General features: G+C 36.0%; 2 protein-coding genes across 2 annotated transcripts; one reads left to right on the top strand and one right to left on the bottom strand.

Moving 5' to 3' along the window:
- The first annotated feature begins 816 nt into the window (after window positions 1–816).
- On the top strand, window positions 817–4,675 carry LOC128206586 (adenosine deaminase AGSA-like). The gene is made up of 3 exons (XM_052909165.1): window positions 817–1,097; window positions 1,335–1,512; window positions 2,709–4,675. The coding sequence occupies exons 1-3, from the start codon at window positions 936–938 to the stop codon at window positions 4,286–4,288; spliced, it is 1,920 nt and encodes a 639-aa protein (XP_052765125.1). The 5' UTR covers window positions 817–935; the 3' UTR covers window positions 4,289–4,675.
- Window positions 4,676–13,250: 8,575 nt separating this feature from the next.
- On the bottom strand, window positions 13,251–20,380 carry LOC128206496 (solute carrier family 23 member 2-like). The gene is made up of 2 exons (XM_052909008.1): window positions 19,879–20,380; window positions 13,251–15,266 (listed from the first exon to the last, which is right to left on the bottom strand). The coding sequence occupies exons 1-2, from the start codon at window positions 20,041–20,043 to the stop codon at window positions 13,587–13,589; spliced, it is 1,845 nt and encodes a 614-aa protein (XP_052764968.1). The 5' UTR covers window positions 20,044–20,380; the 3' UTR covers window positions 13,251–13,586.
- Window positions 20,381–23,062: the final 2,682 nt, after the last annotated feature.

Below are 23,062 nucleotides of genomic sequence, written 5' to 3'. Positions count from 1 at the left end.
AACACAAATAAATGACTGGATGTTACTTTACAATACTTAATGATATACTAGTTTTGTATTGTATTGCGCATGTATGTATACGAGTACAACTGCGTGTATGTATTTCAAGGGTGCTATGTGCTCATAGTTAACTTAGATACATGCAGACAATGAAATTAGTCAATCATGGATGTGCATAATAATGACTTAAATCGCATACTAAATACCACCCATTGACTTCACAACGGGACGGGTAAACGATTATCACACGTCGATTCTTTACACATTTAAAGTCATGTTGACGATTGCATCCACGACTTTAGGGTATGTGAACTAGTACACCGTTTAGAGATTTTATGGTTACCTTACATCCAAAATATGCGCCAAGATAAATTGTTTAACAAATATTAATCAGATTAGTCCATTACAGCACATTAGGTGCACTTACATCAGAATACTGTCAACTTCCAACAATTATTTCAGAACAATGGCTATTAAATTAGTTCCTTTTTCCATGTATTGTAGTCATCGATACAATGGTGTTTTTATGATTCAAGTTAACGCAAACCATTTTAAACTGTATTTAATCATGTTTCTTTTCTTGCATACCTTTTTGTGCTTAGTTATTTAAAATGATGCCTATATTTGCTTACTTTTATTTAAACTGGATGTGATAATGGGAAAATTATGAACGATGACTTCCCTGTTACCGCGCAAACCATTCCATCCACTTCACCATGTTATCTTGGGCGGACTGTAGACTAGCGACTCATACTGGTAGGTTTATTATACGCAAACTTGCTATCTTTCAGCATTTTAGGTAGCGACACTAACAGAACAGTTGAATCAATTGAGTTATTGTTTTGCTGTTGAGATTTGATAAAATGTAATTGGCAGGAATTGTAATTGGCGTCAAATTTAGTTAATCGATTAAGTGCACTTAGGGTCTTGCCATAATGTGCGGCTTGCGACAGCTGGCGGTGTGGTTTGTGTGTGTCTCTGTATGTGCGGGAGCGTTATCAAATCTAGGCTACACAGAGTACAAATTCGCGAGGCAGAGGGACCTTTTAGAGGATAAAGAGAAAGAGTTTGCCAATGACAACATTCTTCTTACTCACGTAAGTGTCAACAACTCAATTTCACTATTTTTTTATTTTTTTTCAGATATAATAATATTTTATATGAGAATATTAAACATATATTATCAAAGTGTATTTAAGCATTTTGTTCTTTAAACGCCGTAGTCAGTTCCGTATTGCTTGATGGTATTAGTATTGTAATGATCATAAGTAGTTACTAGTGTTGCACTTATACGTTACCATACGTTATCATTTTTGTCCTTACTATCGTTACAGGACGAAAAGATCGTAGACAACTACCTCGGCTTCCTCAAACGCCAAGAGTTCGAGCGAACCCGACACGACTTTCCACCGTCCCGTCCTATCGAACTGGTTCTCCCTACAATTCGGGAGTCGAAGGTATACTCCGTGTTGAAGAAACTACCGAAAGGGGGAAACATGCACCTACATCAAGGTAATTCACAACTCCCTAGTTGCAAATTAATTGTTGAGTTGACAGAAATGGAATATAATTGTCTAAGTAAAAATATCGCATGGATTTAAAAATAAATTTATTCTCTTTTAAAGCTGCACTCTCACAGATATACCCGATGATTTTAACAACTTTTTTATTTTTTTGTCTTGGAAAGAGCAAATTTTTGCTTAAATATCTGCAAACCAATGATAAAAGATTACTGACAAACAATCAGCTCGTAGTTTGTCATATTTCCGCTCGAAAATGTTTTATGGCTTAAACCGTTACTAACGGTTTAAAAAAATGCATAAAACATCAATTTTTGAACGTTAATATAAAAATCTGCGATCTATTTTTTGTCAGCAGTCTTATTCAATTCAATTCAATTCAATTCATTTTATTCAAGTAAATAAAGGCCACCGGCCCAAAATGTACAAAAAAACAAACATAGTATAGTAGTTGCAACATACGATTTACACATTTATCATATCTAACAGATGGTATACATAGATTGTTAACTTCAATATTGTATTATCATTTTCAGTAGACATTCAAGAGTAGAAATCATTTAAACTATTACCAGATGAATACCAGTTAAAAAGATATTGTCTACGAATAATAACTGTTTCCATGGATTTTCGCAAAAATTGGATCGTTCCAAGACAAAAAATAAAACAAGTCGTCAAAACGTTCAATCTGTGAGAGTACAGCTTTAAACCTTTTCACCAAACGAGGCGGAGCAATTCGTAATTTAGCGACACCTGGATAGTAACCTCACAATGCTGTTTCGGCATATCACCAACCTATTCCCATAGACGTGTGTTAAACCTTTGCAATAAATTGCATTTGGCATTAGGTCAAGTGCGTACACTGATAATTATCAGTAAATGCTGTGAAAACATCTGAAACATATTCAAATTACACGAACCGGACAATTTTGAACATCATAAATGATTGCAACCCAAATTTCAAGATTGTAATTTAAAAAATCTTTTTTTTTTAAAACACTTATATGATGCGACCATTAAAAATAACTTAAGTTGTACCCTCTCTTACTAATAGAATATATTTAAGTTTTAGGAATAAGTAGACATTGAAGATTTGTATTACATAACTACATTACATAAATGATTTCTTAGATGTTTAAAAAAGTGATCTTGACAATGAATCAACATATACGCTGTACCACTTTTCAGGTCACATACTTGACAAGAAGGTTATGCTTGATATCATATTCGGAAGCTACCTAATAAACTATTTATGTGTTAATACCAAGAACGGATCTCACCAATGGGAGCTTAACTTTTATGACACTCCACCGAAAAACTGGGTTCGAATTTTGTCAAACACCACTCGCTATAGTGAAGAAAACTTACTGAAACACGTTACCTTGCTTAATGTCATGGATCAGAAGGCAAAATCGCGTCCGACGGACTCAGAGACACGCTGGAAAGAGATGGGGCCAATGTTTTCTATGGCGGGAAATAATCTAGTACATTTTCAAGGATATGTACGCCATCACCTGCAGGCAATGTTTAAAGCGGCTTTAGATGAAAATGTTCAATACATTGAGGCCAGAACCAGCGCCTACGGTCTATATGTCATGAACGATTCTTATCCAGGTGGCCACCAGTATTTGGACACAGACGGGGATACGTGGTTTACAACTGTTCGCGACGAGCTTGCTAAATTCAAAGCCGATCATCCGGAATTCATTGGCTACAGAGATATCGTCGTCGGAAAACGTTATATGGGTAGATCAAGTGTTATGCTTGATCTTGACCGTGCAATAAAGTTAAGAACGAAATATCCGGATGTTGTGTCTGGATTTGATCTCGTCGCTGAAGAAGACATGGGATTTTCCCTTCTCCATTTTATTGACGATCTTGCAAAAGGGGAGAACCAGAGTGTACCTTTCTACTTCCACACCGCGGAAACAAGCTGGCCGGATGACCTGCTGACCTCGATCCATCCTGATGACGAGATGTCTACCCTTGAAAATGTATATGAAGCCATAATACTTAACTCAAAAAGAGTTGGACACGGGTTGGGATTCATAAAACACCCATATCTCATGCAAGTATTAAAAGAAAAACGAATCGCCGTGGAAGCAAATCCAGTAAGTAACATGCTGCTAGGATATGTTCCAGATCAGCGTCACCACCCAGCGATAACCTTTATTCGGTCTGGAATACCAGTTGTTTTGGGAGCCGATGACCCAGGGACAATGGGCTACAATGAGTTTACAGTAGACTGGTATGAAGCATTCATGGCTTGGGGACTGAATTTGAAGGACCTAAAACAACTCGCTATCAACTCTTTGAATTATAGTACAATGGATGCTAGCGAAAAACCAATTGCTTTTCAAAAATGGCAAACTGCCTGGAACTATTTTATTGCCGACATTAAACATGAGGCATGTGACCTTGAAATTAGTCAACCTGGCCCACAAGTGTTTAGAGTATTTCCAATTGAAGGTCCACTCAACAATGTCACCAATGTTCGAGTATTCGGTAGAAATTTCCAAAGGGCAATCTGCAAGGACATTGTCTGTCAGTTTGGGCAAACAAAAACAAAAGGGGAATTTGTGCATACAAGTATGGTTAAATGTCCGACCCCCGTTGTTCATGGTCACAATCACAGTGTGGACTTCAGAATTTCATTTGACTCGGGCAATACATTCCAAAGTGGAAACAATACTGTTATGAAATTTACGTTTTCTGAATCAAGTTTCCGACGGTTTGAAAATGAGTTACCTATAATTGTCATTGGATAGGTAGATATTCAAAATTTGCAATGACTTCTTTCAGAGGAAATGCAGGCGATAAATAAAATTTGGTTAAAGCATATATGATATCAGTCTGTCTTGCATTATCAAGCATGAAATTCTTTATGTTTCTTGTAATGTCAATATCCGAGAAACAATATGAAAAGAGTGCACCTGAATGCAATATTTCAGTCTAAAATGGCTACATCTTTCATTGAATAGAATAGCCCATTAAAACCATATATTTTTCGTTTGGAAGGCAGCGTACTATCTTTGTTGCACTTCCAAAGTGATGCCCCTTCAGTGCCAAAGCCTGAAGCCGTTCAGTACTCAGTTTAAAAAGTATCCTTTGCTTCGTTTGCCATTGCAGGGTTAATCCCGTTTCCTATTTATAGTACATAGGTGCAATATATGACTTAATATTGAATTAGAATACCGAAAGTATAAACACTGTGTTGCATTTGGTTATTTGAACTTTCACAGGTGTTTCCTTTGTAATACGAAGACTAAGATCACAAAAAATCAACGTTCTTTTGTTGTTTTATTTTGCATTTTGAATGACCATTAAACGTAATACAAAATATCAAATAATTCAATTATCTCTTATGACAATGAGTACACATGTGAAGCATACAAAACAATTCAAAATGAGAGTTACATCGCCGTCAGAATACCATTCTGTGAACTTCTTAACTTCCACGCCTTTTCTTTAAATCCAAACTGGGGGAAGATTCTCATCTTAAGCTTCGGCGATGGAAGATCCTGTTCTTCAAAGGACTTGATTTTGGAAGTTTTAGCCCATATCTAGTAATTAATATACTTGCAAACTTTCTTGAACGAAAAATAAATGGCCTTCTATGTTTGACCATGCAGGGGTACTTCAAAACAGGCTATATCACTAGGTGGTGGCACGATTGAGCCAACACCAGGAAGTCTTTGACAACTCCTTGAAACTGTATGGTAAAATGATTATTACTTTTGTGTAATCAGTTTTAAGATGAGCTCACCCTTATGAATAATAGACGATTTGATGCAAGATATCACAGACGCGGCTAATAAGGTTTAAATGTTAATTTGTTTTTGTTGGCGCCGCACTGAAGTGCGCGCCTATTATGGAATGGGAATTTATTTTAGTTAGTGGTAGGAGCGGTTTTTAAGTTGGTTGTATGTTGGGTATTACTGTTATTTTATAATGATTAAAAATGCAAATGGGTGGCGATTGCATGGATGTTAAAAATGCTTTTTATGGTTGAATAGATAGTCTTCAATTTATCTTCAAAACATTATTTCGGAAGAACGACAAATAAGTTTAATAACTGTTCCCGATTCGTTTACGTTTTCCGATTGGTTACCTGAAATATCTGAAATATCATGTGCCGGAAATGTAAAATATGTGGACCGGTAATTATGTGAATGCGAATAATTATGTTTTATGTTGTTTTGTTATGTTTACTGCATTGATTAACCATGAGGTAATCTTTTTTCTTTAATCTAATCGATATTGGAATTAAATGTTCACCTAACTTTATTTGTTAATGTGTTGAAGGTGACATTAGTAAAATTTTATTACGATTGTCCCCGAGTTGTAACACATACCAGATGTTGCTATTTTTAGAACCAGAAGGTATTTCCCCGCTATTCATAGGTCAATAATGGAATTTCTACATCGTAGCAGTTGGAAACTCGGGTGATGATTTTATCATGAATATACGTTTAAAATAAGTGCACACTGACAGTTGATTACGATACACCTAACAATTCCAGTCATTACAGTAAAACATGGATTATAAGTGAATTATACGCGTAAGAGAAGATTTTCTGTCGAAAAAACGAATGTCAACAATCGGCATGGAACTGGGATATTCGTATCAAAGGGCTATGTATGTAAGTATCTTTGAATAGTTTTGTACGTTATGTGTTCAAAAATGTTTGTTTTTTAATTTATCTTTGGAATTCTTAAATCATTTTTATTTGCTAAATGTTAAGACAGCGTGTTAATATTTTTACAAACATGTATTATAATTATATATTATTATAAATATACATGTTATTTCTACTTATGCACCAGTCAATTGTAACCACGCCCCCCCCCCCCCAGGTCGGGGGTATACCGGGGATAGCGGGGGGAAAGGACCGTGTTTTTACCTTTGAGGTATCCCCACAGTGTCGGGTGAATGCGGTGGTGGGGCATGGTTACTTTGACTTTCGGTCCAGCCAACCCCAGGTAAAATCCTCGTCCTGCGAGGACGAACTGATGGTCAAATCCTTGCCATATGCCCCCGCACCCCAGGGAGCCTAGGTAAGGCATATTCCCCGCTATATTTTGCTCGAAGACAAAACCACCGCATTCACCCGGCACTGCAGGGCCACCTGAAAGGTAAAAACACAGCCCGTTTCCCTGGCTATCCCCGGCATAACCCCGGACCTGGGGGACCATGGTTACAATTGACTGGTGCATTATGTACATGTTTCATATTTTTAAATGTACTTATGCACATTATTTATGTATATGATATGAGTATGTAATCTTTTATTTGATTGTTTTATCTTAGAAAAATATTAGACTTAAAATTTTGTTTAAAAATGATGTGTTTTGGTATGTGACCTATTTTTAACATACCATAATACATGAACATATCCATTATTTGTTTACAAACTGCATATTTTCAAAATAAACCTGTAAGAAAAGACATACATGGTTTCGGGCTGGAAGCCACGACAGCTTTGACACTAGCGACATTCATTTGCTTGGTGTAGGTCTCGTTAAAACCCCGTACTGTTGTGAATCATTATCAACCATATGCACAACTACGCATTTGTGCTTACCAACTTACTCTTGGCTAAAACGGATATTAGTGCAGAATGTATAATTGGTCTTTCACAGTTGTAGTTTCTGCCGGTTGATAATCAGAAGTTTAATTTCTTTCAGGTAGGAAAATGACTGAATATTACTAAGTCAACAAATTGGGGTTATGAAGAATTCCAGCTTGCATTAAATACTATGTTAGATCATTGAGACAGATTTGACATCCATGTCATCCACAAGGCAGTCACATCTGATAGAGATGATGTGAGTATTTCATATAAAACATATTTGAGGTGGTGTTTGTTGTTTTATAAACTCACTGTATTCAATAATCAAGTGGTGGTGGTGGTGGTGGTGGTGGTGGTAATGACAATGATGATGATGATGATGATGATGATGATGATGATGATGATGATGATGATGATGAATTTTATTGATAAATTTAATAATTTTCTTTATATATTATCTACATGTATGTCTCAGCTTGTTTTTTTTTTCAATAATGTCGAGAAATATTAAACTGTTTATATTTTATTTTGTATATGTATGGCAGTATTATTATCTATACTAATAAGTTAGAAAGGCTTTTAAAGTACTTTTTTTCCTTTACAGCACTAAACATTCTGGATGGGTAAAGAACCTGAAGGGGCATAAAAACCAAATCAGCATTGACTCAGCATTGAGTATTTATCATCTGTGCACACCCTACAAGTACAAACGCATGGGAACAGACCAAACTTCAAATGTTGAAGAATGAAAACTTATTGTGAAAAATTCTAAATGTAAGAATACCATTGACAAAATAAAACAAATAGACATCGACTACCTACAGAGACTGTTTACATGTTATAATATTAAAAAGACAAATTAGTTGAGAACTTTTACTCTGACATTTTTGGAGGGGAATTACCGCCTACATGTACATAGTGTTCTTGTTTCTTTACATATTTATGCCCCCTTTTGAAAAAAGTGGGGTATATTGTTTTGCACATGTCGGTCGGTCGGTCGGTCTGTCTGTCGGTCGGTCGGAATACCAAATGGTTTCCGATCAATAACTTGAGAACGCTTTGACCGAGGGACCTCATACTTGGTATGTGTATTGGTCATCACCAGCAGATGAACCCTATTGATTTTGAGGTCAGTGGGTCAAAGGTCAAGGTCAGTGTGACCTTTACATGAAAAACGGTTTCCGATCAATAACTTGAGAACGCTTTGACCCAGGAACCTCATACTTGGTATGTGTATTGGTCATCACCAGCAGATGAACCCTATTGATTTTGAGGTCAGTGGGTCAAAGGTCAAGGTCAGTGTGACCTTAACATGAAAAACGGTTTCCGATCAATAACTTGAGAACGCTTTGACCGAGGGACCTCATACTTGGTATGTGTATTGGTCATCACCAGCAGATGAACCCTATTGATTTTGAGGTCAGTGGGTCAAAGGTCAAGGTCAGTGTGACCTTTACATGAAAAACGGTTTCCGATCAATAACTTGAGAACGCTTTGACCGAGGGACCTCATACTTGGTATGTGTATTGGTCATGACCAGCAGATGAACCCTATTGATTTTGAGGTCAGTGGGTCAAAGGTCAAGGTCAGTGTGACCTTAACATGAAAAACGGTTTCCGATCAATAACTTGAGAACGCTTTGACCCAGGGACCTCATACTAGTTTTCTTATATAGTAGACAGTAGAAATTTATATGTCACTAAATGCATGAGTTGAAGTATCAGTTTTCAGTGAACATCTAGTTTAATTATGCCCCCCTTCGAAGCAGAGGGGTTATATAATTGCTTTGCACATGTCGGTCGGTCTGTTGGAAGACCAAAGCTTGTCCGAGTGATAACTCAACAATTCCCGGACCTATGGTCATCAAACTTGTTTAATTTGAAAGTATATTCATTGTTTTTAAATCTGAATTCTGAGTTAGTATCATATGTAAAATTCATTTATTTGAATGATTACATTTTATGAATAAGTCCAATAAAGCTTTATCATTTTTTACAAGAAAAGGGTTGATTTTTAAGTATTTTATTTGCTATAAAAATGTATGGTTACATGACATTATGTATATTTTCTTCAAAATTAAACGGTAAACTATCATAAATTGTCTTTTAAATTGTTCATTAGACATCATAAAAAATATTTAAAATGATTTCAGCAGGTTGTCTTATAATTAATTATTTTTTATGAATTTATAAAACTGCTTTATATTTTCAAACATCGAAACACTGCTCTGTTCAGAAGACCCACAAGATCAATCAAAATGATTTTTTTGCATGTGTATCAATAATGCTGTTCGGCTGTTTTCTGTTTACTGAAGTTTATTTCACCAGAAACTGTTGTGTTTATTTCATAAGCTCTGATAATGTGAAACAAAAATCAAATATAGACAAAATATTTAATTTTCGCTCTTTGTAGCCCTTGGAGTTTGGGGTTGGGTGTAATGAAACTTAAATAACTTTAATTCACGGTAAAATATCTTCAAAATTTGGATAAAAGTCCCATAGTGTACTTTGATAATAACTATGTTGTCAGTGAAAGCTTTTATTAAAGTGTGTATAACTTAAATACCTTAATTCAGTTTAAATAATTATGGCCTTTAATAATTTTTGTTTTCAAATAGATTTCCTGTTATATTGAACTTTGCCAATTTTGTTGTTGTTTTGTATTATGTACAATTACTACTTCTATTTCCTAACTTAAATTTTTTGTCTCATTTGTCAAATTGAATTGGTACATATTTCATATAAAGTGAAAAAAACACACACTATTTTTAAAGATGCACTCTTACTCCCAAACAAGACTTATCACAATTAATATTATTGTTTTGATTTTTCAAAATGGGTTGATAGATGTCAACAACAATGTTTCTAATGAAGGATTTTGAGTTCAGTTTGCTAATAAGAATGAACATAAAACATGGTATTTCTGCCTTGTGATACTATAGAAGACCACAGTAAATCTTTTAGCAATCACCAATCATTTAATATGTGTCATGCCTTCTGCTATTATAAACAGAGTCACAAGCTTGTTATAAATCAGTAAACAATATTTCAGTAAATGCATTATTTAGTAAGTAGTTAATGTTTTATCAGTCAATTTGATGTGTGTTATAAATACAATTATATGCAGGGCTTCCATTAAAGGAAGTATATTACTCCTTAGAAATGGGTTAAAACTTTCAAAATTGATTTCTAGGAAGTACAAAAACTTCCATAATTTTGAAGAAAACCACCAAAGTAGAAAGCTTGGAAGTTCAAAATATTCAAACCTTGTGTCAATATTACTTTTATGGTCACAATTTCAATCAGTCTTATGATAAAATAAAATAAAATGATTTATTATAATATAAGTCTTTGAATTTGGCAAGTTAAAGTTACAAATTACTTGATTTTCAACATTCTAATTGAAAAATAGTGGAAAAAGATATTGTATTCGGGAGATTTTAACTTCCACATTTCAGTGTAAAACTTCCAAAATTGATGGACAGAAAGTTTATACTTCCAGTTTCAAATTCTTAATGGAAGCCCTGTTATATGTATTGATTTCAAATAAGAGTTTCACTTTAAAGATGCTCATTTAAAGATAATGAACAGACACACAAAAACTAGACACATTTGATACTAATTGTATGAATGATTATTGTTTAGGTGACCTCTGATTTGTTTTGGAGATATTCATAAATGGGTGTTATTCTTTGTTGTCTTCAGTTTCTTATAAATTTAAGGATTTTTATAATTGCTTTTCTGGTATATATTAATTTAATGCAAATGAAAACACACTTTAAAGTAGACACATTTGATACTATAAATGATTATTGTTTACATGTACTCTGATTTGTTATGAAGATATTCATTAAGGGGTGCTCATGTTATTACACATTTTGGATTTAGTATTGCTTTTCTGGTATATATTCATTTAATACACAAAGAAATTATTTTAAGTGTTCAGTATCACTTTCACACATTGTTTACTATTATTTTGTGCATATTTGGCCTATTTATGCTTATATGTGCATTGTTGTATTTCAAAACCTTTGTGAAAAATAGAAACAGTTATTTCTTTCATGCATAGTCTGATACATATTCAGTTTGTATGCATTATTTTTATCATATTTGAAAAATTTGCCATTGTCCTATAAGACACATGCTATTTTTGTGTTAATATCACTATGAACTAAAAACATCCATTTTCAACTCTTCTTTACCATGTAAATGGAGAAGTTAACATAATAACTCCATTGACCAGTTTTTATGCAATTTGTCCAATTTCATACATTTTAGTATTATTAAACAGCTTAAAACAAGGCATGCCATGTTATAAATGCATTTCATCTAGTAAACAATGTTCTCTTTTTATATAACAGTTCAATAATTATGTTCTATTTATGTTTGTAACTTTCATACGAAATGATAATGTTTATTAAAGTACTACAAAAATGGTTATTTCATGTCACTTTTTCATGATGAATTCCCCATATAATCAAGAAACTTATTCTTCCCTTCAAGTTGTCATTCCAGCATGGTGACTTTGCCCCCTCCCCCTAAATGATTAAAACTGCAGTGTACAACAATAACTCTATTTCAGCGAATTGCAAGAGTTATTTCCTTTGTTCCTTTTCCTGTCCGTAGCATAACAAGAAAACTACTTTTTGGAATTTCATTAAACATCATTCAATGGTAAAGCACAACAAGAGGAAGTGCAGTGCACAATGACTATAGCTGTATTTCAGCTTATTACAGAATTATTGCCCTTTGCCTCTTTTTCTTGACCAGAGCATTACTTTAAAAATACTCATGGTATTGAAGCACCCTAATTCTGTCGTGTTCATTAATGTACCACACCCATAATGAAATGTTCAACTTGAAACTCTACAATTTCAATGCTTTAGCCTATGTTGTTAAGCAGAATACTACAAATATTTTGAGAATTTCATGGATGCGGTTCGATGCATTGTAATATGCTTGTTGGCCTTGACATTCCTTGTTTTTCAACATATAACAAATGCATAAACTATTAAACGGCGCCCTTTGATGCTTTGCATCAATGGTCTTTCTTGTATCATTATTTGAATGAACGTAAACATAGGTTTTAACGTTTTTATAAGAGATAGAAACAAGCGACACTTTAGGAGATATGTGGAAAATGTTCCATACACATAAGGTTCATATCAGGTGCGTTCTTGCCTAATATCTTCCATTTATATGATAATTTTGAGCAGTATACGCTAAGCGTTGAGTACATGGATCATGTCGTTCCTACCGTGAAAGCTTACGACAGTTATGCGCGTTAATATGTAGAACTTTTCAAACACAGTGCTTTTGCCTGGCAAATAACCACCGCGTCTGACTGGCGACCGGTCACGATCAAGAGGAAGCGAATATTTTTTGTCGGGCTAAAATTTCTTTATAAAATATATTTTACATCGGTGTTTTACGGACAGCAAATCCATTTCTTGACAACATATTATAAGGACAGATGAAATAAAAAAAATTATCATGGAATGAGCTAATTTTTGAGTAAATACCTGTAAACCAGTGGTTTAAGACTGCTGACAAAAGATCAGATCGCAGATGTTCATATTTACGTTCGAAAACTAGTTTTATGTTTATAACGCTAAAAGAAAAATGCATAAAATATCAATTTTTGAATATTAATATGAAAAACTGCGGTCTAATTTTTAGTCAGCAGTCCTATAATACTGGTTTCCATGCATTTTCGCAAAAAAATAGCTCAGTCCAAGACAAAAAATCTTTCATCTGTCCTTTGATTCTGTAAAAGACTCGCAGTGTAAATTAGTGTGAAAAGTTGCATGGTGTGTATAGATGTAAATTAAGTTTAGTTATATTTCATCAGTTCAGTTATGTAGGATTTAAAGTATAACAATGGCTGGAAGTGTCTACTCAGTACCGGTTGTTTTAAAGAAAGCCGCTCTTATGTTTCGTCGCCAACGTTAACGGACCAAGGGCTTCATTTGATTTAAAAGCTAGTGTAATATGGTATTTCACATCTCTTTCGTTCTATTGATTTTCCAGCAACAACTAATCGACGCCCTTGGAAATAAGTACAGCTTGACAACTTTTAATGGTCTATTCAGATCATAATATCTGAAAGTGATATAAATAACGACATACATAATGTTTGTTTAATTAATAAGCACAAAGTTGCTACTTTTTGTACAAATGATTCAAGCACCTGAACCCAAGAAGACAAGCACACGTACACAAAGTTATCCTTAATTAGAATCCAGTTTGGACGCATGGAGAGTTTTACAGCTACATGGCGACACACATGTTTAATTGTTAAGTTTCCACTATAGTCTATTTGCAGTTGCCTAATGTAAAAGACAACACGAACGAACCAATTCCTGAAAATAAACGGCAGTGAAATCTTACTTATTAAATTTAGTTGTTGTACAACATTTCATTTAATATGTTCCTGCTCTGCTTTCATATTGTTCTAGCTAAGCGTTGATTCACGTCAGTACAAAGATGACGTGTCATAAATGAGTGGTATCATATTTGCCGTCAAATGCTTGGTTCGTGTTTCCAACTAGCGCTTTATTTGTAACACCAGTTTCATTCACAACGAATGTCGGACTTATTGGCAAGTATTTTAAGCAGTTCACTCGCCGTATGTGGTTGCCAATAAATGGCAAGTCGTACACCTTTCTTTCCTCTAAGTCGCTAGCTTCACCTTTATCACTTAAGTTTTGTCTCCACGTTTTTAATCCTCGTTCTTCATCCGTACCAGGTACTGTATTATCCAAAATGAATCCTAATATGCCACCAACAAACATACCGGTACTGAGCAGTACGGTAAATAGTTGGTCAACGGTAGTATTTCCTGTTTTGATGCTATCGTTTTGTGCGATCCATTGTGAAAGGCTTAAGCCAAAGAAAATTGGAACTCCTACAACAAAAAGGTTTCTAGAGCTGTTAAGATCGATGTATTGCATATTTGATAGACCAACAGCTGTGACCATAGCAAACGTTACCATAAATGTTCCACCTAGCACAGGTTTGGGGATAATTAGGAACAGAGCGGCGAATTTACCAAAACATCCAAGTATAAGCATCATAAGACCTCCAATCTGAACAACACGTCGACTTCCGACTTTTGTAAGACCTATTACACCGATGTTTTCGCTAAAAGAAGTAGTCCCGTTTCCCGAGCCCCATGCTCCTGTTAGAACACAGCATATGCCTTCGATGAAAATGCCTCTGTTTACAGCATGCAAAGGAGGTGGTGGAGCACCAGATAATCTTGCGCATGCAAAGTAGTCTCCCACTGATTCCACCATTGCGGCAAGTACACCCGACAACATACCGAACACTCCGACGGTAGATATTGTTGGTGTGCCCCATTGACCTGGGTACGGGAAATTCACCCATTTAGATTTACTTAACACGTCAAGACTCGTATCAGTCCGCGCTAAATAACCCCATTTCTCTTTATCGTCAGGTAACACGTTTGTTGCGGTTAAAATGGAGCAAATTATAGTTGAAATAATCATCGACAACAGTATTGGAAATAACCCAAACACGTTAAGTCCTGATCTTTTACAACCATCTGCAGTACATGAGAATGTCCAAACTTTAAAATCCTTCATATATTGACTAAATATTGTTATAAGGAGCATAGTCATAACAGCAATCCACCATTGACCAGAGGACATTTTGGACCCCACCGGAAACAGAGAAATGCCCGTCAACGTGATTATAGGAATGATAGATAATGGGCCTATGAACTTGATCGCGTATGTCATAATCCCGAAAAATCCTATAACGACTTGAAATATAGAAGCAATTATTATAGCCCCCTGAATTTCTCGCACACGGCTTTGCCAAATCTCTCTGTGACCTTCGCTGCCAACTGGTGGCAATCCAATGTCTGTAAAGTTAACACTCTGTCCATATGTCTTTCTTGCCTCGGTATACGGACATTTCCATTGTGGTTGTGACATGATGGCGAGGGTCGGGACTACAAACGTTATCGTGCTTCCCTGAACGATTGGTAACCGTATGCCAATGGTGCTCTGGAGGAGGGTTGCTAGGCCAGAAACAAACAGGATTGTGCCGATGAGCTCGCTGACACCCACGTCATCGTCGTCCATACAGAAATGGTCCCGTAACATGAGAGGAGTGGAAATGATGCCGCTCACCGCCGTTACGTAGTGCTGCAAAGAGAGAAAAAAGGTGTTGCATTTAAAAAGAGATTTAGAAATCCAGTTCGGTGTAGTATATAAAATGGTATCACTCGTTTACGACTCCAGACATTTAGCAACATTAACGAAGAAAATTGACAATATGAAAATAATAATCATTATGTTTCAGACAGTTAAAGGGAATACCGCTGAAGTTAAGCACGCGTTTCTGTGCTGTACTTTAAACATTACAATGTAAAAATGAAAACATCGCATTCACATAATGTAGCTTTTCATAAAACCACAAGCGTTTTAACTGGATAAAAAGTCAATTGGTAAATAAAAAAATGATAGAAAGCAAACGTTTATCTGTAAATAAAGCTTGACTATTTAATCATGTTTGCTTTTCATCTTAATCTAAATTCTAAGCGGTACTATATCAGTATTTGTTAAGTGAAAATGAAAGTAAGCACTGCGATTTTGATTTTGCCATAACAAGAACTTCTAGGTAAATAACATTTCTTTGATTGTGTTATCAATCGGCAAGACGTCGTTAACAGTATGTACATGTATTATGATATTAGAAATATGAAGTTAATGTTTCATGTGTGTACTGTACGAGCGTACACTTGTTAAATAAGCTCATCTTGCAAGAAGGTATGATCAGAAAGATTTCCAAAGTTAATTAAATAACATTTACATAAAAGCGATCTACGGTCAACGTTAAGACAGCTTACCATAACAGTCGATGCTTACATTTTTTTCTTTTTAATCTGAAGTTGTATATAACTTACCGGCCCGCTCTAAAAGTAATTATATTTTATAATTACATCTTTTATGTGTATTGACTTTTGCATTTCAGTCAAATGTGCTCCGCTAATATAATAGTGTACATGCAGGATATTTTTTATTGGGATAACTGTGTGCATCCCATTCACCTACGGGGGCTGACTGGCCGGTCCTTATAATGCCATATGGCCCGAAGTAGTGTGTATTATTTCTTATATTATACCGAACACTTTTTACCATTTAATACTTTTAAAGCGGCTTTTATGTGTTTTATTGAACAAATCTAATAATGTTTACTTGCGAAACAAATGTCGTCGTGAAAATTGCAAGCAGTACTCACCAGTTTTATGACATCAGTGGTCCATATTATATTTTTGGCGAAGTCAGGACCGGCCAAAAACATGACATGGACCGCTAACGTCATAAAAACTGGATTTATATTAAAATACATTGATATACGGACCGATCAACTGTACATACACAAAGAAGGGGAACATATATGTAAGGTATAATGTAACACTTAAGTTACTTGCTAATTTAAGATATTGAAATTTGATTATTAATCAAACCAAACAGGTGGTTTTCAACGTTGAAATATCATTAAATTGGCATGTTGGTTTAAATTGACATGTATAAGACTCGCGTTGGATATAAAATATATTATGATTTAAGGAATTAATTGCGAGGTTGATGTCATTATTGGGGTATGAACGCAATTGGGCTGGTCAAAGTACGCGTGGAGTCATATCCCCGATAATGACATCCACCCCGCAATTCATTCCTTATATTTACACCAATAGCTCATATTTCATTCAAGAATTGTAAAAAAATACTTCATTTCATTTAAGAAAACCTTTCAGTAATCCTTAGAACGACCCGACTGTAACCGGAAACCGGTCATTTTTTTTTCAAATTACGCCACAATAACGCGGGAAAAGATCAACCACTTGAAATCACTTTTAAACGTAAAATTGAAACAATAGGGCAACAATACATTTAAAATATAATAAATTGACACTTTCTTAAATGTTGATTTATATTTTAGGGGACCTGCTGACACAATACAAACAAAAACAAGATCAATAGTTTTCATGTATATTGTTATGCGATTAATTGCGATCCGAACATATCCGAAGATGTCGAAAAGCTGTTCATTTGAGGTGTAAATATTTAAGGAATGAATTGCGGGGTTGATGTCATTATCGGGGTATGAACGCAATCGTGTTGGTCAATGTGTGTGGAGTCCCGCAATTCATTCCTTATATTTACACCAATAGTTCATTATTTCTTTCAAGAATTGTTAAAAACTACTTCATTTCATTCAGTAATCCGTTCTTACCCATTCTGTAAATAGAACGACCCGACTATAACCGGAAACACTTTTTCAATGACGTCACAATAACGCGGGAAAAGATCAACCGCTTGAAATCACTTTAAAACGTAAAAATTGAAACACTTCTGGCACCAATATATTTCAAATAAAATAAACTAACACTTTCTAAAATGTTGATCTATATTTTACGGGACCTGCTGACACAATACAACCAATAACAAGATCAATAGCTTTCATGTGTATTGTTATGCTATGATCCGAACATACCCGAAGATGTTGCGTTCATCGATTGATGAACGCAATTGCCGAAAGGCAGTTCATTTAAGGAATGGAAGTTGAGGTGTAAATATTTGATTATGGTCGTTGCCCGACGTTGAAATATGACGTCTAAAACACTTTCAAATCCAACTATTATACAACGTTATTTTAATGTTGGGGTCCTCATATGGCATAACGTCCCCCAAAATGTGGTTGAGCATTAACGCTTTTTTCCGTTCCATATGTCCTACCTTTCCATGAAACTTGGATGAAACTTTAATCTTATTGCGACAACATTTAAAACCCATATTCTATGGTTAAACAATGAGATCATGATATCCGACATCTGAACTTAGAAAATGAATATTCAGATGATTATGTAAGCCAGTAGGGGACTTTGTATTGCATGGCAACACTACGAAAGGACTGTGGTGACATTTCAAGTTCAAACATATTCCAAGATTCACGATTTCAACTTCACGAAATCATTAAATCTTAATGTTGTAGATATGAACTCGCGGAGTTGAATTCGTGAAACCGTGATTTCTTGAAGTTTAAATAATAAATTATTGATATTTTGATTTCTAAATGTCCCTACTGGTCTTTCGTATAATACTCAATTATTTTGTGTCTATGCCAAAGGTGACACCCAGACACGTTTTGTCACACAGTTTTTATAATTCGCATCATGACTAGATTTACAAGTAAATATATGTGTTGTTTTAAGAACACTAGATCTAGGTTCAATGTCACAATGTTATAAAGGTCAAATCATTTTACCTTGTCATACATTTTACTATTTATATGTTATATAATATTGTGTTTAATACATACCGCTGCGCATACTTCACTTTTAAAAAGGGATAATAAAGTTGCTGCTATTAATTAGTCATGTTAATTAGTCAGATTTAACAAATCAGATGCATGTCATCTATTATATGGTATTGTTAGAGAGCATATATATAGTGAAGTATACCAGTAACCCTATCCACTAGCGGGTCCAGGGGGGAGGGAGTGCATATCCCCCACCTAAACTCATCTAAGTTTTCTTTTTATTATTACATAGGAAAAATAAAGTAATAAAATACGCCTAAAACACCATTTCGGACTAGAAATGAATAAAAAAATATTCGGGGAGTACCCCTTAACCACCCCTGCCAACACTTTAAACCAAATAAATTTCGGTTGTGAGGAAGGGGGCAAATCAAAAGGTAACGCACCGAAGTAACGCCCGCTCTTACGCCAAATCCTGGATCCGCCCTGCTATCCCCAAAGTAGAGGTGTACCTCTACATTTAGAGGTGCCGGTTTTTATATTCAAGTTCATCTCTTTACTTGGGGTAATCAAAAACATGTTCAATGTACACCTACAAAAGAAATAGACGCACCTCTAAACATAGAGGTACACCTCTATTTTGTATTTTAAAAAATTGAGGTGCACCTCTGTTTTTAGAACGTACACCTCCAAATTAGATGGAGGTTTACCTTTTTAATTTATGATACACTTACGAACTGATATTCACTCAAAAATATGGCGACTGGTAGCTAAAATTGATAAACGAGCGATAAACGAAATGTTAAAAGTTTCAAAATTGCTCAAATCACTTAATTATTGTTCTGCTTAAATTGATATTTCTATATTTCAAGAACCCCAAATTGAAAAGAACATGCATATGGGGATAAATAAGTGAATGATATAAGTTGAATTAACCATTCTGTAAAAAATTAAATCATTTGACACGGCAGAATTCTATGGAGATTGCTGACTGTTATGGATGTTGGCATTTACGCAGCAACTCATGTCTTTCCAATGTCTATAAACGTATAAAGAGTTAAGTATGTCAATTTTGTATGTATAGCCATGGGATTTCAGCCACTTTCTGCAAGGGATCATTTCCATAACTTATTCAGTTTTTAGCTTGTTTTCTTTCCACCCTGTCTTTAAAAAACAATTAAACGCTGTTTTGCAAGGATTTGACGTTATAGAGGGCGCACTTTGGAGCACACTTTGAAGCGCACCTTCGTTTTTGTGTCTTCATTCCCAGGAAACACATTTATAAGCTCTAAATGAAATAATATGTGTTTAATTTTGCTAGTTGTAGTCAAAAGGTATATTCTGCTTTCAAAAGTGCATTTTTTAAACATAAATGATTTACATAAAAGAACATTTGAACAATTTAGTGTTGTATCGCTAATCAGTAGTGTAAATGCATTAAAGAGCAATTAAACATCCCACAGACAAACATCAGAGCATTAAATACATTACCTGAAATCCAAGAATCAAGCACAAATACAGCGGTGGTATATCTTGCACCGAGTAGATTACTCGTGGCCGGAGAGCTTGCTGGTCCCTCTTCACGTCTTTCAATCCTTCCGGTGACTCCGTGTTGTCAGCCGCCATATCTATGTCTGGTTCTGCAGAACTATCCATGATATATGTGTGGTATGTTCTTCGTTGTTGCTTAAAACGAAATATATTATAAGTTTATTCTTATTTTTAACTTGCAAAGTCAAAACACGCGTACTGTTTCCTCCAGTTTCTCTCTCAGTGCGGTATGCACACTAACACGCGTACTGTTTCCTCCAGTTTCTCACTCAGTGCGGTATGCACACGATCACGCTGTTATATGTTTTAGCTTGTTGAAACTAAATACAAAAAGTACAATGTTCATTCACCGTGAACAGTGTTTCATTTAAGATTGAGCAAAGCCTACTTTCTTGTAAAGTTTATAAAGGCATTCCCATTAAGTTGTCTCTTTTGCATCAATCTTGTTAACACTGCCGTCGTGCATTCTTCACAAAACTAACGTAGCGACCGCCTAATTAAGTAAAACCTGGAGCTAATCAATCTTGACATGCTTCGTTAATTTCACAGCCAGTTGGGTTTGTTGTTAAGGAAAGCATATGTACAAGAATGCCATCTTGCAAGTATTTGCTTAAAATTAAATTTAAATGACATATTGTAATAAACTGGGGAATTCGTTTATTTGTGTGCATTTATGGCTAGAGCTAATCTTCATATCCTTGTGTTTTGGGCGGATGGACATCAGGCATTACACAGCCAAGATGAGTGACGAGTGATGAGTTCTGAGTCTATGACTTGTCGTACTCTCATATATATATATATATACATCATATTGCAACGACCTATGATGTCAGGGCAAAACTTTTTAAAGCCAGGGTGATGTGGAAACACAAGGAGCACCGAGTTTATAGTGTATTCTTGTGTCTTTGAATCATGAACATCAAACACATGTATAGCTATCAGATAACCGTTTAAGTTGCATGGGCTCTCACGTTTTCTATATTTTGTAACAATTAATTATCCATCGTTAAAACAACTTGCTATTTATGTAAGGTCAACTTACTAGACCAATCGAATTTACGTAAGCTCAAACTACTAAACCTATCAGATTTACGGGTACTCTCAAACCCAACCGAGCTATCCGACGTCAAAAGTCAAGCTCAGATATACGGGTGTTATCTATTACCAAACTTAGCTATCAGACTTCAAAAGCCAAGCTATTGATCCCGAAAGGAACGTTGTTTATATAGAGAGCAGGAGATGCCCACGTGATCGAAACTGACCAATGGCGGCTGCACCTAAGAAACGTCCGACCAACTACCGGAGGACCGGTGAAATGCTTACCAATCACCGAAGGACCGGAGGACCGCCCTGACAGAACAGAGGGACCGATAAGGCGGTACTCACAGTGCCCGCTTGGAGGTCCGGCAGCCATGACAGTTTGTTTGCAATATTAAAAATACAACGACAAGACATAAAATCAAGCAATAGCGAAGTGGCTCAAAATATAAATGTGGATTATAGGACAACTGTGAATACATAAGGTTCATCTAATTAAGAAGATGATGGAACATTTATATTTAACAGTCAAAATACATTCAACACGTATATGTAAGGAGGGTGGAGACCCCCCATGTACATAGCAACAGAAATAAAAGGACTGGATGGACTTTAGACAGACTAAGGTAAGTGGTACGTTAAAGTATCAATTTATTAAAAGTACCATTGTCTTTAAATATATCTTAGAATTGTATATCAGTTGCACAGAAGGATGTCAGTAAATATCTATGTGAGTAACCTGTATAACGAAAGGGTTATTACACACTCCCCAACCCTAAAAAACAAAGTTCTCCTGATTTTTTTGCAAATTTGCCTCAAACTAAAATGTCATTTGAGCCACTAAAGATATAATCCTAATAAGTAACACAGGTTTTAATTACCAAACTTTTGAAACATTATTGATCACCATGTAACACAAGTGGCCAAGCACAGTCATCGACACGTTCACGTGACACATGTACCACATGTGTCCAAGCACAGCCATCGACATGTTCACTGTCACATGTACCACATGTGGCCAAGCACATCTATCGACACGTTCACTGTAACCATGTACCACAAGTGTCCAAGCACAGCCATCGACACGTTCACTGTCACATGTACCAAATGTGGCCAAGCACAGCCATCGACACGTTTACTGTCACCATGAACCACATGTGTCCAAGCACAGCCTTCGACACGTTCACTGTAACCATATACCACATGTGGCCAAGCACAGCCATCGACACGTTCACTGTAACCATATACCACATGTGGCCAAGCACAGCCATCGACACGTTGACTGTAACCATGTACCACATGTGGCTAAGCACAGCCATCGACACGTTCACTGTCACCATGTACCACATGTGGCCAAGCACAGCCATCGACACGTTCACTGTCACCATGTACCACAAGTGGCCAAGCACAGCCATCGACACGTTCACTGTCACATGTACCACATGTGTTCAAGCACAGTCATCGACACGTTTACTGTCACCATGTGCCACATGTGGCCAAGCACAGCCATCGACACGTTCACTGTCACCATGTACCACAAGTGGCCAAGCACAGCCATCGACACGTTCACTGTCACATGTACCACATGTGTTCAAGCACAGTCATCGACACGTTTACTGTCACCATGTGCCACATGTGTCCAAGCACAGCCATCGACACGTTCATTGTCACCATGTACCACATGTGTCCAAGCAAAGTCATCGACATGTTTACTTTCACCATGTACCACATGTGTCCAAGCACAGCCATCGACACGTTCACTGTCACCATGGACAGCCATCGACACGTTTACTGTCACCATGTACCACATGTGTCCAAGCACAGTCATCGACACGTTCACTGTCACCATGTACCACAAGTGTCCAAGCATAGTAATCGACACGTTCACTCTCACCATGTACCACAAGTGGGCAAGCACAGCCATCGACACGTTCACTGTCACCATGAACCACATGTGTCCAAGCACAGCCATCGACACGTTCACTGTCACCATGTACCACAAGTGGCCAAGCACAACCATCGACACGTTCACTGTCACATGTACCACATGTGGCCAAGCACAGCCATCGACACGTTCACTGTCACC

The sequence above is a fragment of the Mya arenaria genome, chromosome 10, assembly GCF_026914265.1.
Source record: "Mya arenaria isolate MELC-2E11 chromosome 10, ASM2691426v1".
Classification (NCBI taxonomy): Eukaryota; Metazoa; Mollusca; class Bivalvia; order Myida; family Myidae; genus Mya; species Mya arenaria.
The sequence above is the reverse complement of the archived record's forward strand: the minus strand, read 5'-3'. Positions and strand labels throughout refer to the sequence as shown.

Bases quoted from the DNA above. Each gene is read 5' to 3' on its own strand.
- LOC128206586 (XM_052909165.1), top strand. From the start codon at position 936: ATGTGCGGCTTGCGACAGCTGGCGGTGTGGTTTGTGTGTGTCTCTGTA. The intron at 1,098-1,334 runs GTAAGTGTCAAC...CTATCGTTACAG, and splicing joins ACAACATTCTTCTTACTCAC to GACGAAAAGATCGTAGACAA. The intron at 1,513-2,708 runs GTAATTCACAAC...ACCACTTTTCAG, and splicing joins AAACATGCACCTACATCAAG to GTCACATACTTGACAAGAAG.
- LOC128206496 (XM_052909008.1), bottom strand. From the start codon at position 20,043: ATGGATAGTTCTGCAGAACCAGACATAGATATGGCGGCTGACAACACG. The intron at 15,267-19,878 runs GTAATGTATTTA...CTCTCTTTGCAG, and splicing joins GCTTGATTCTTGGATTTCAG to CACTACGTAACGGCGGTGAG.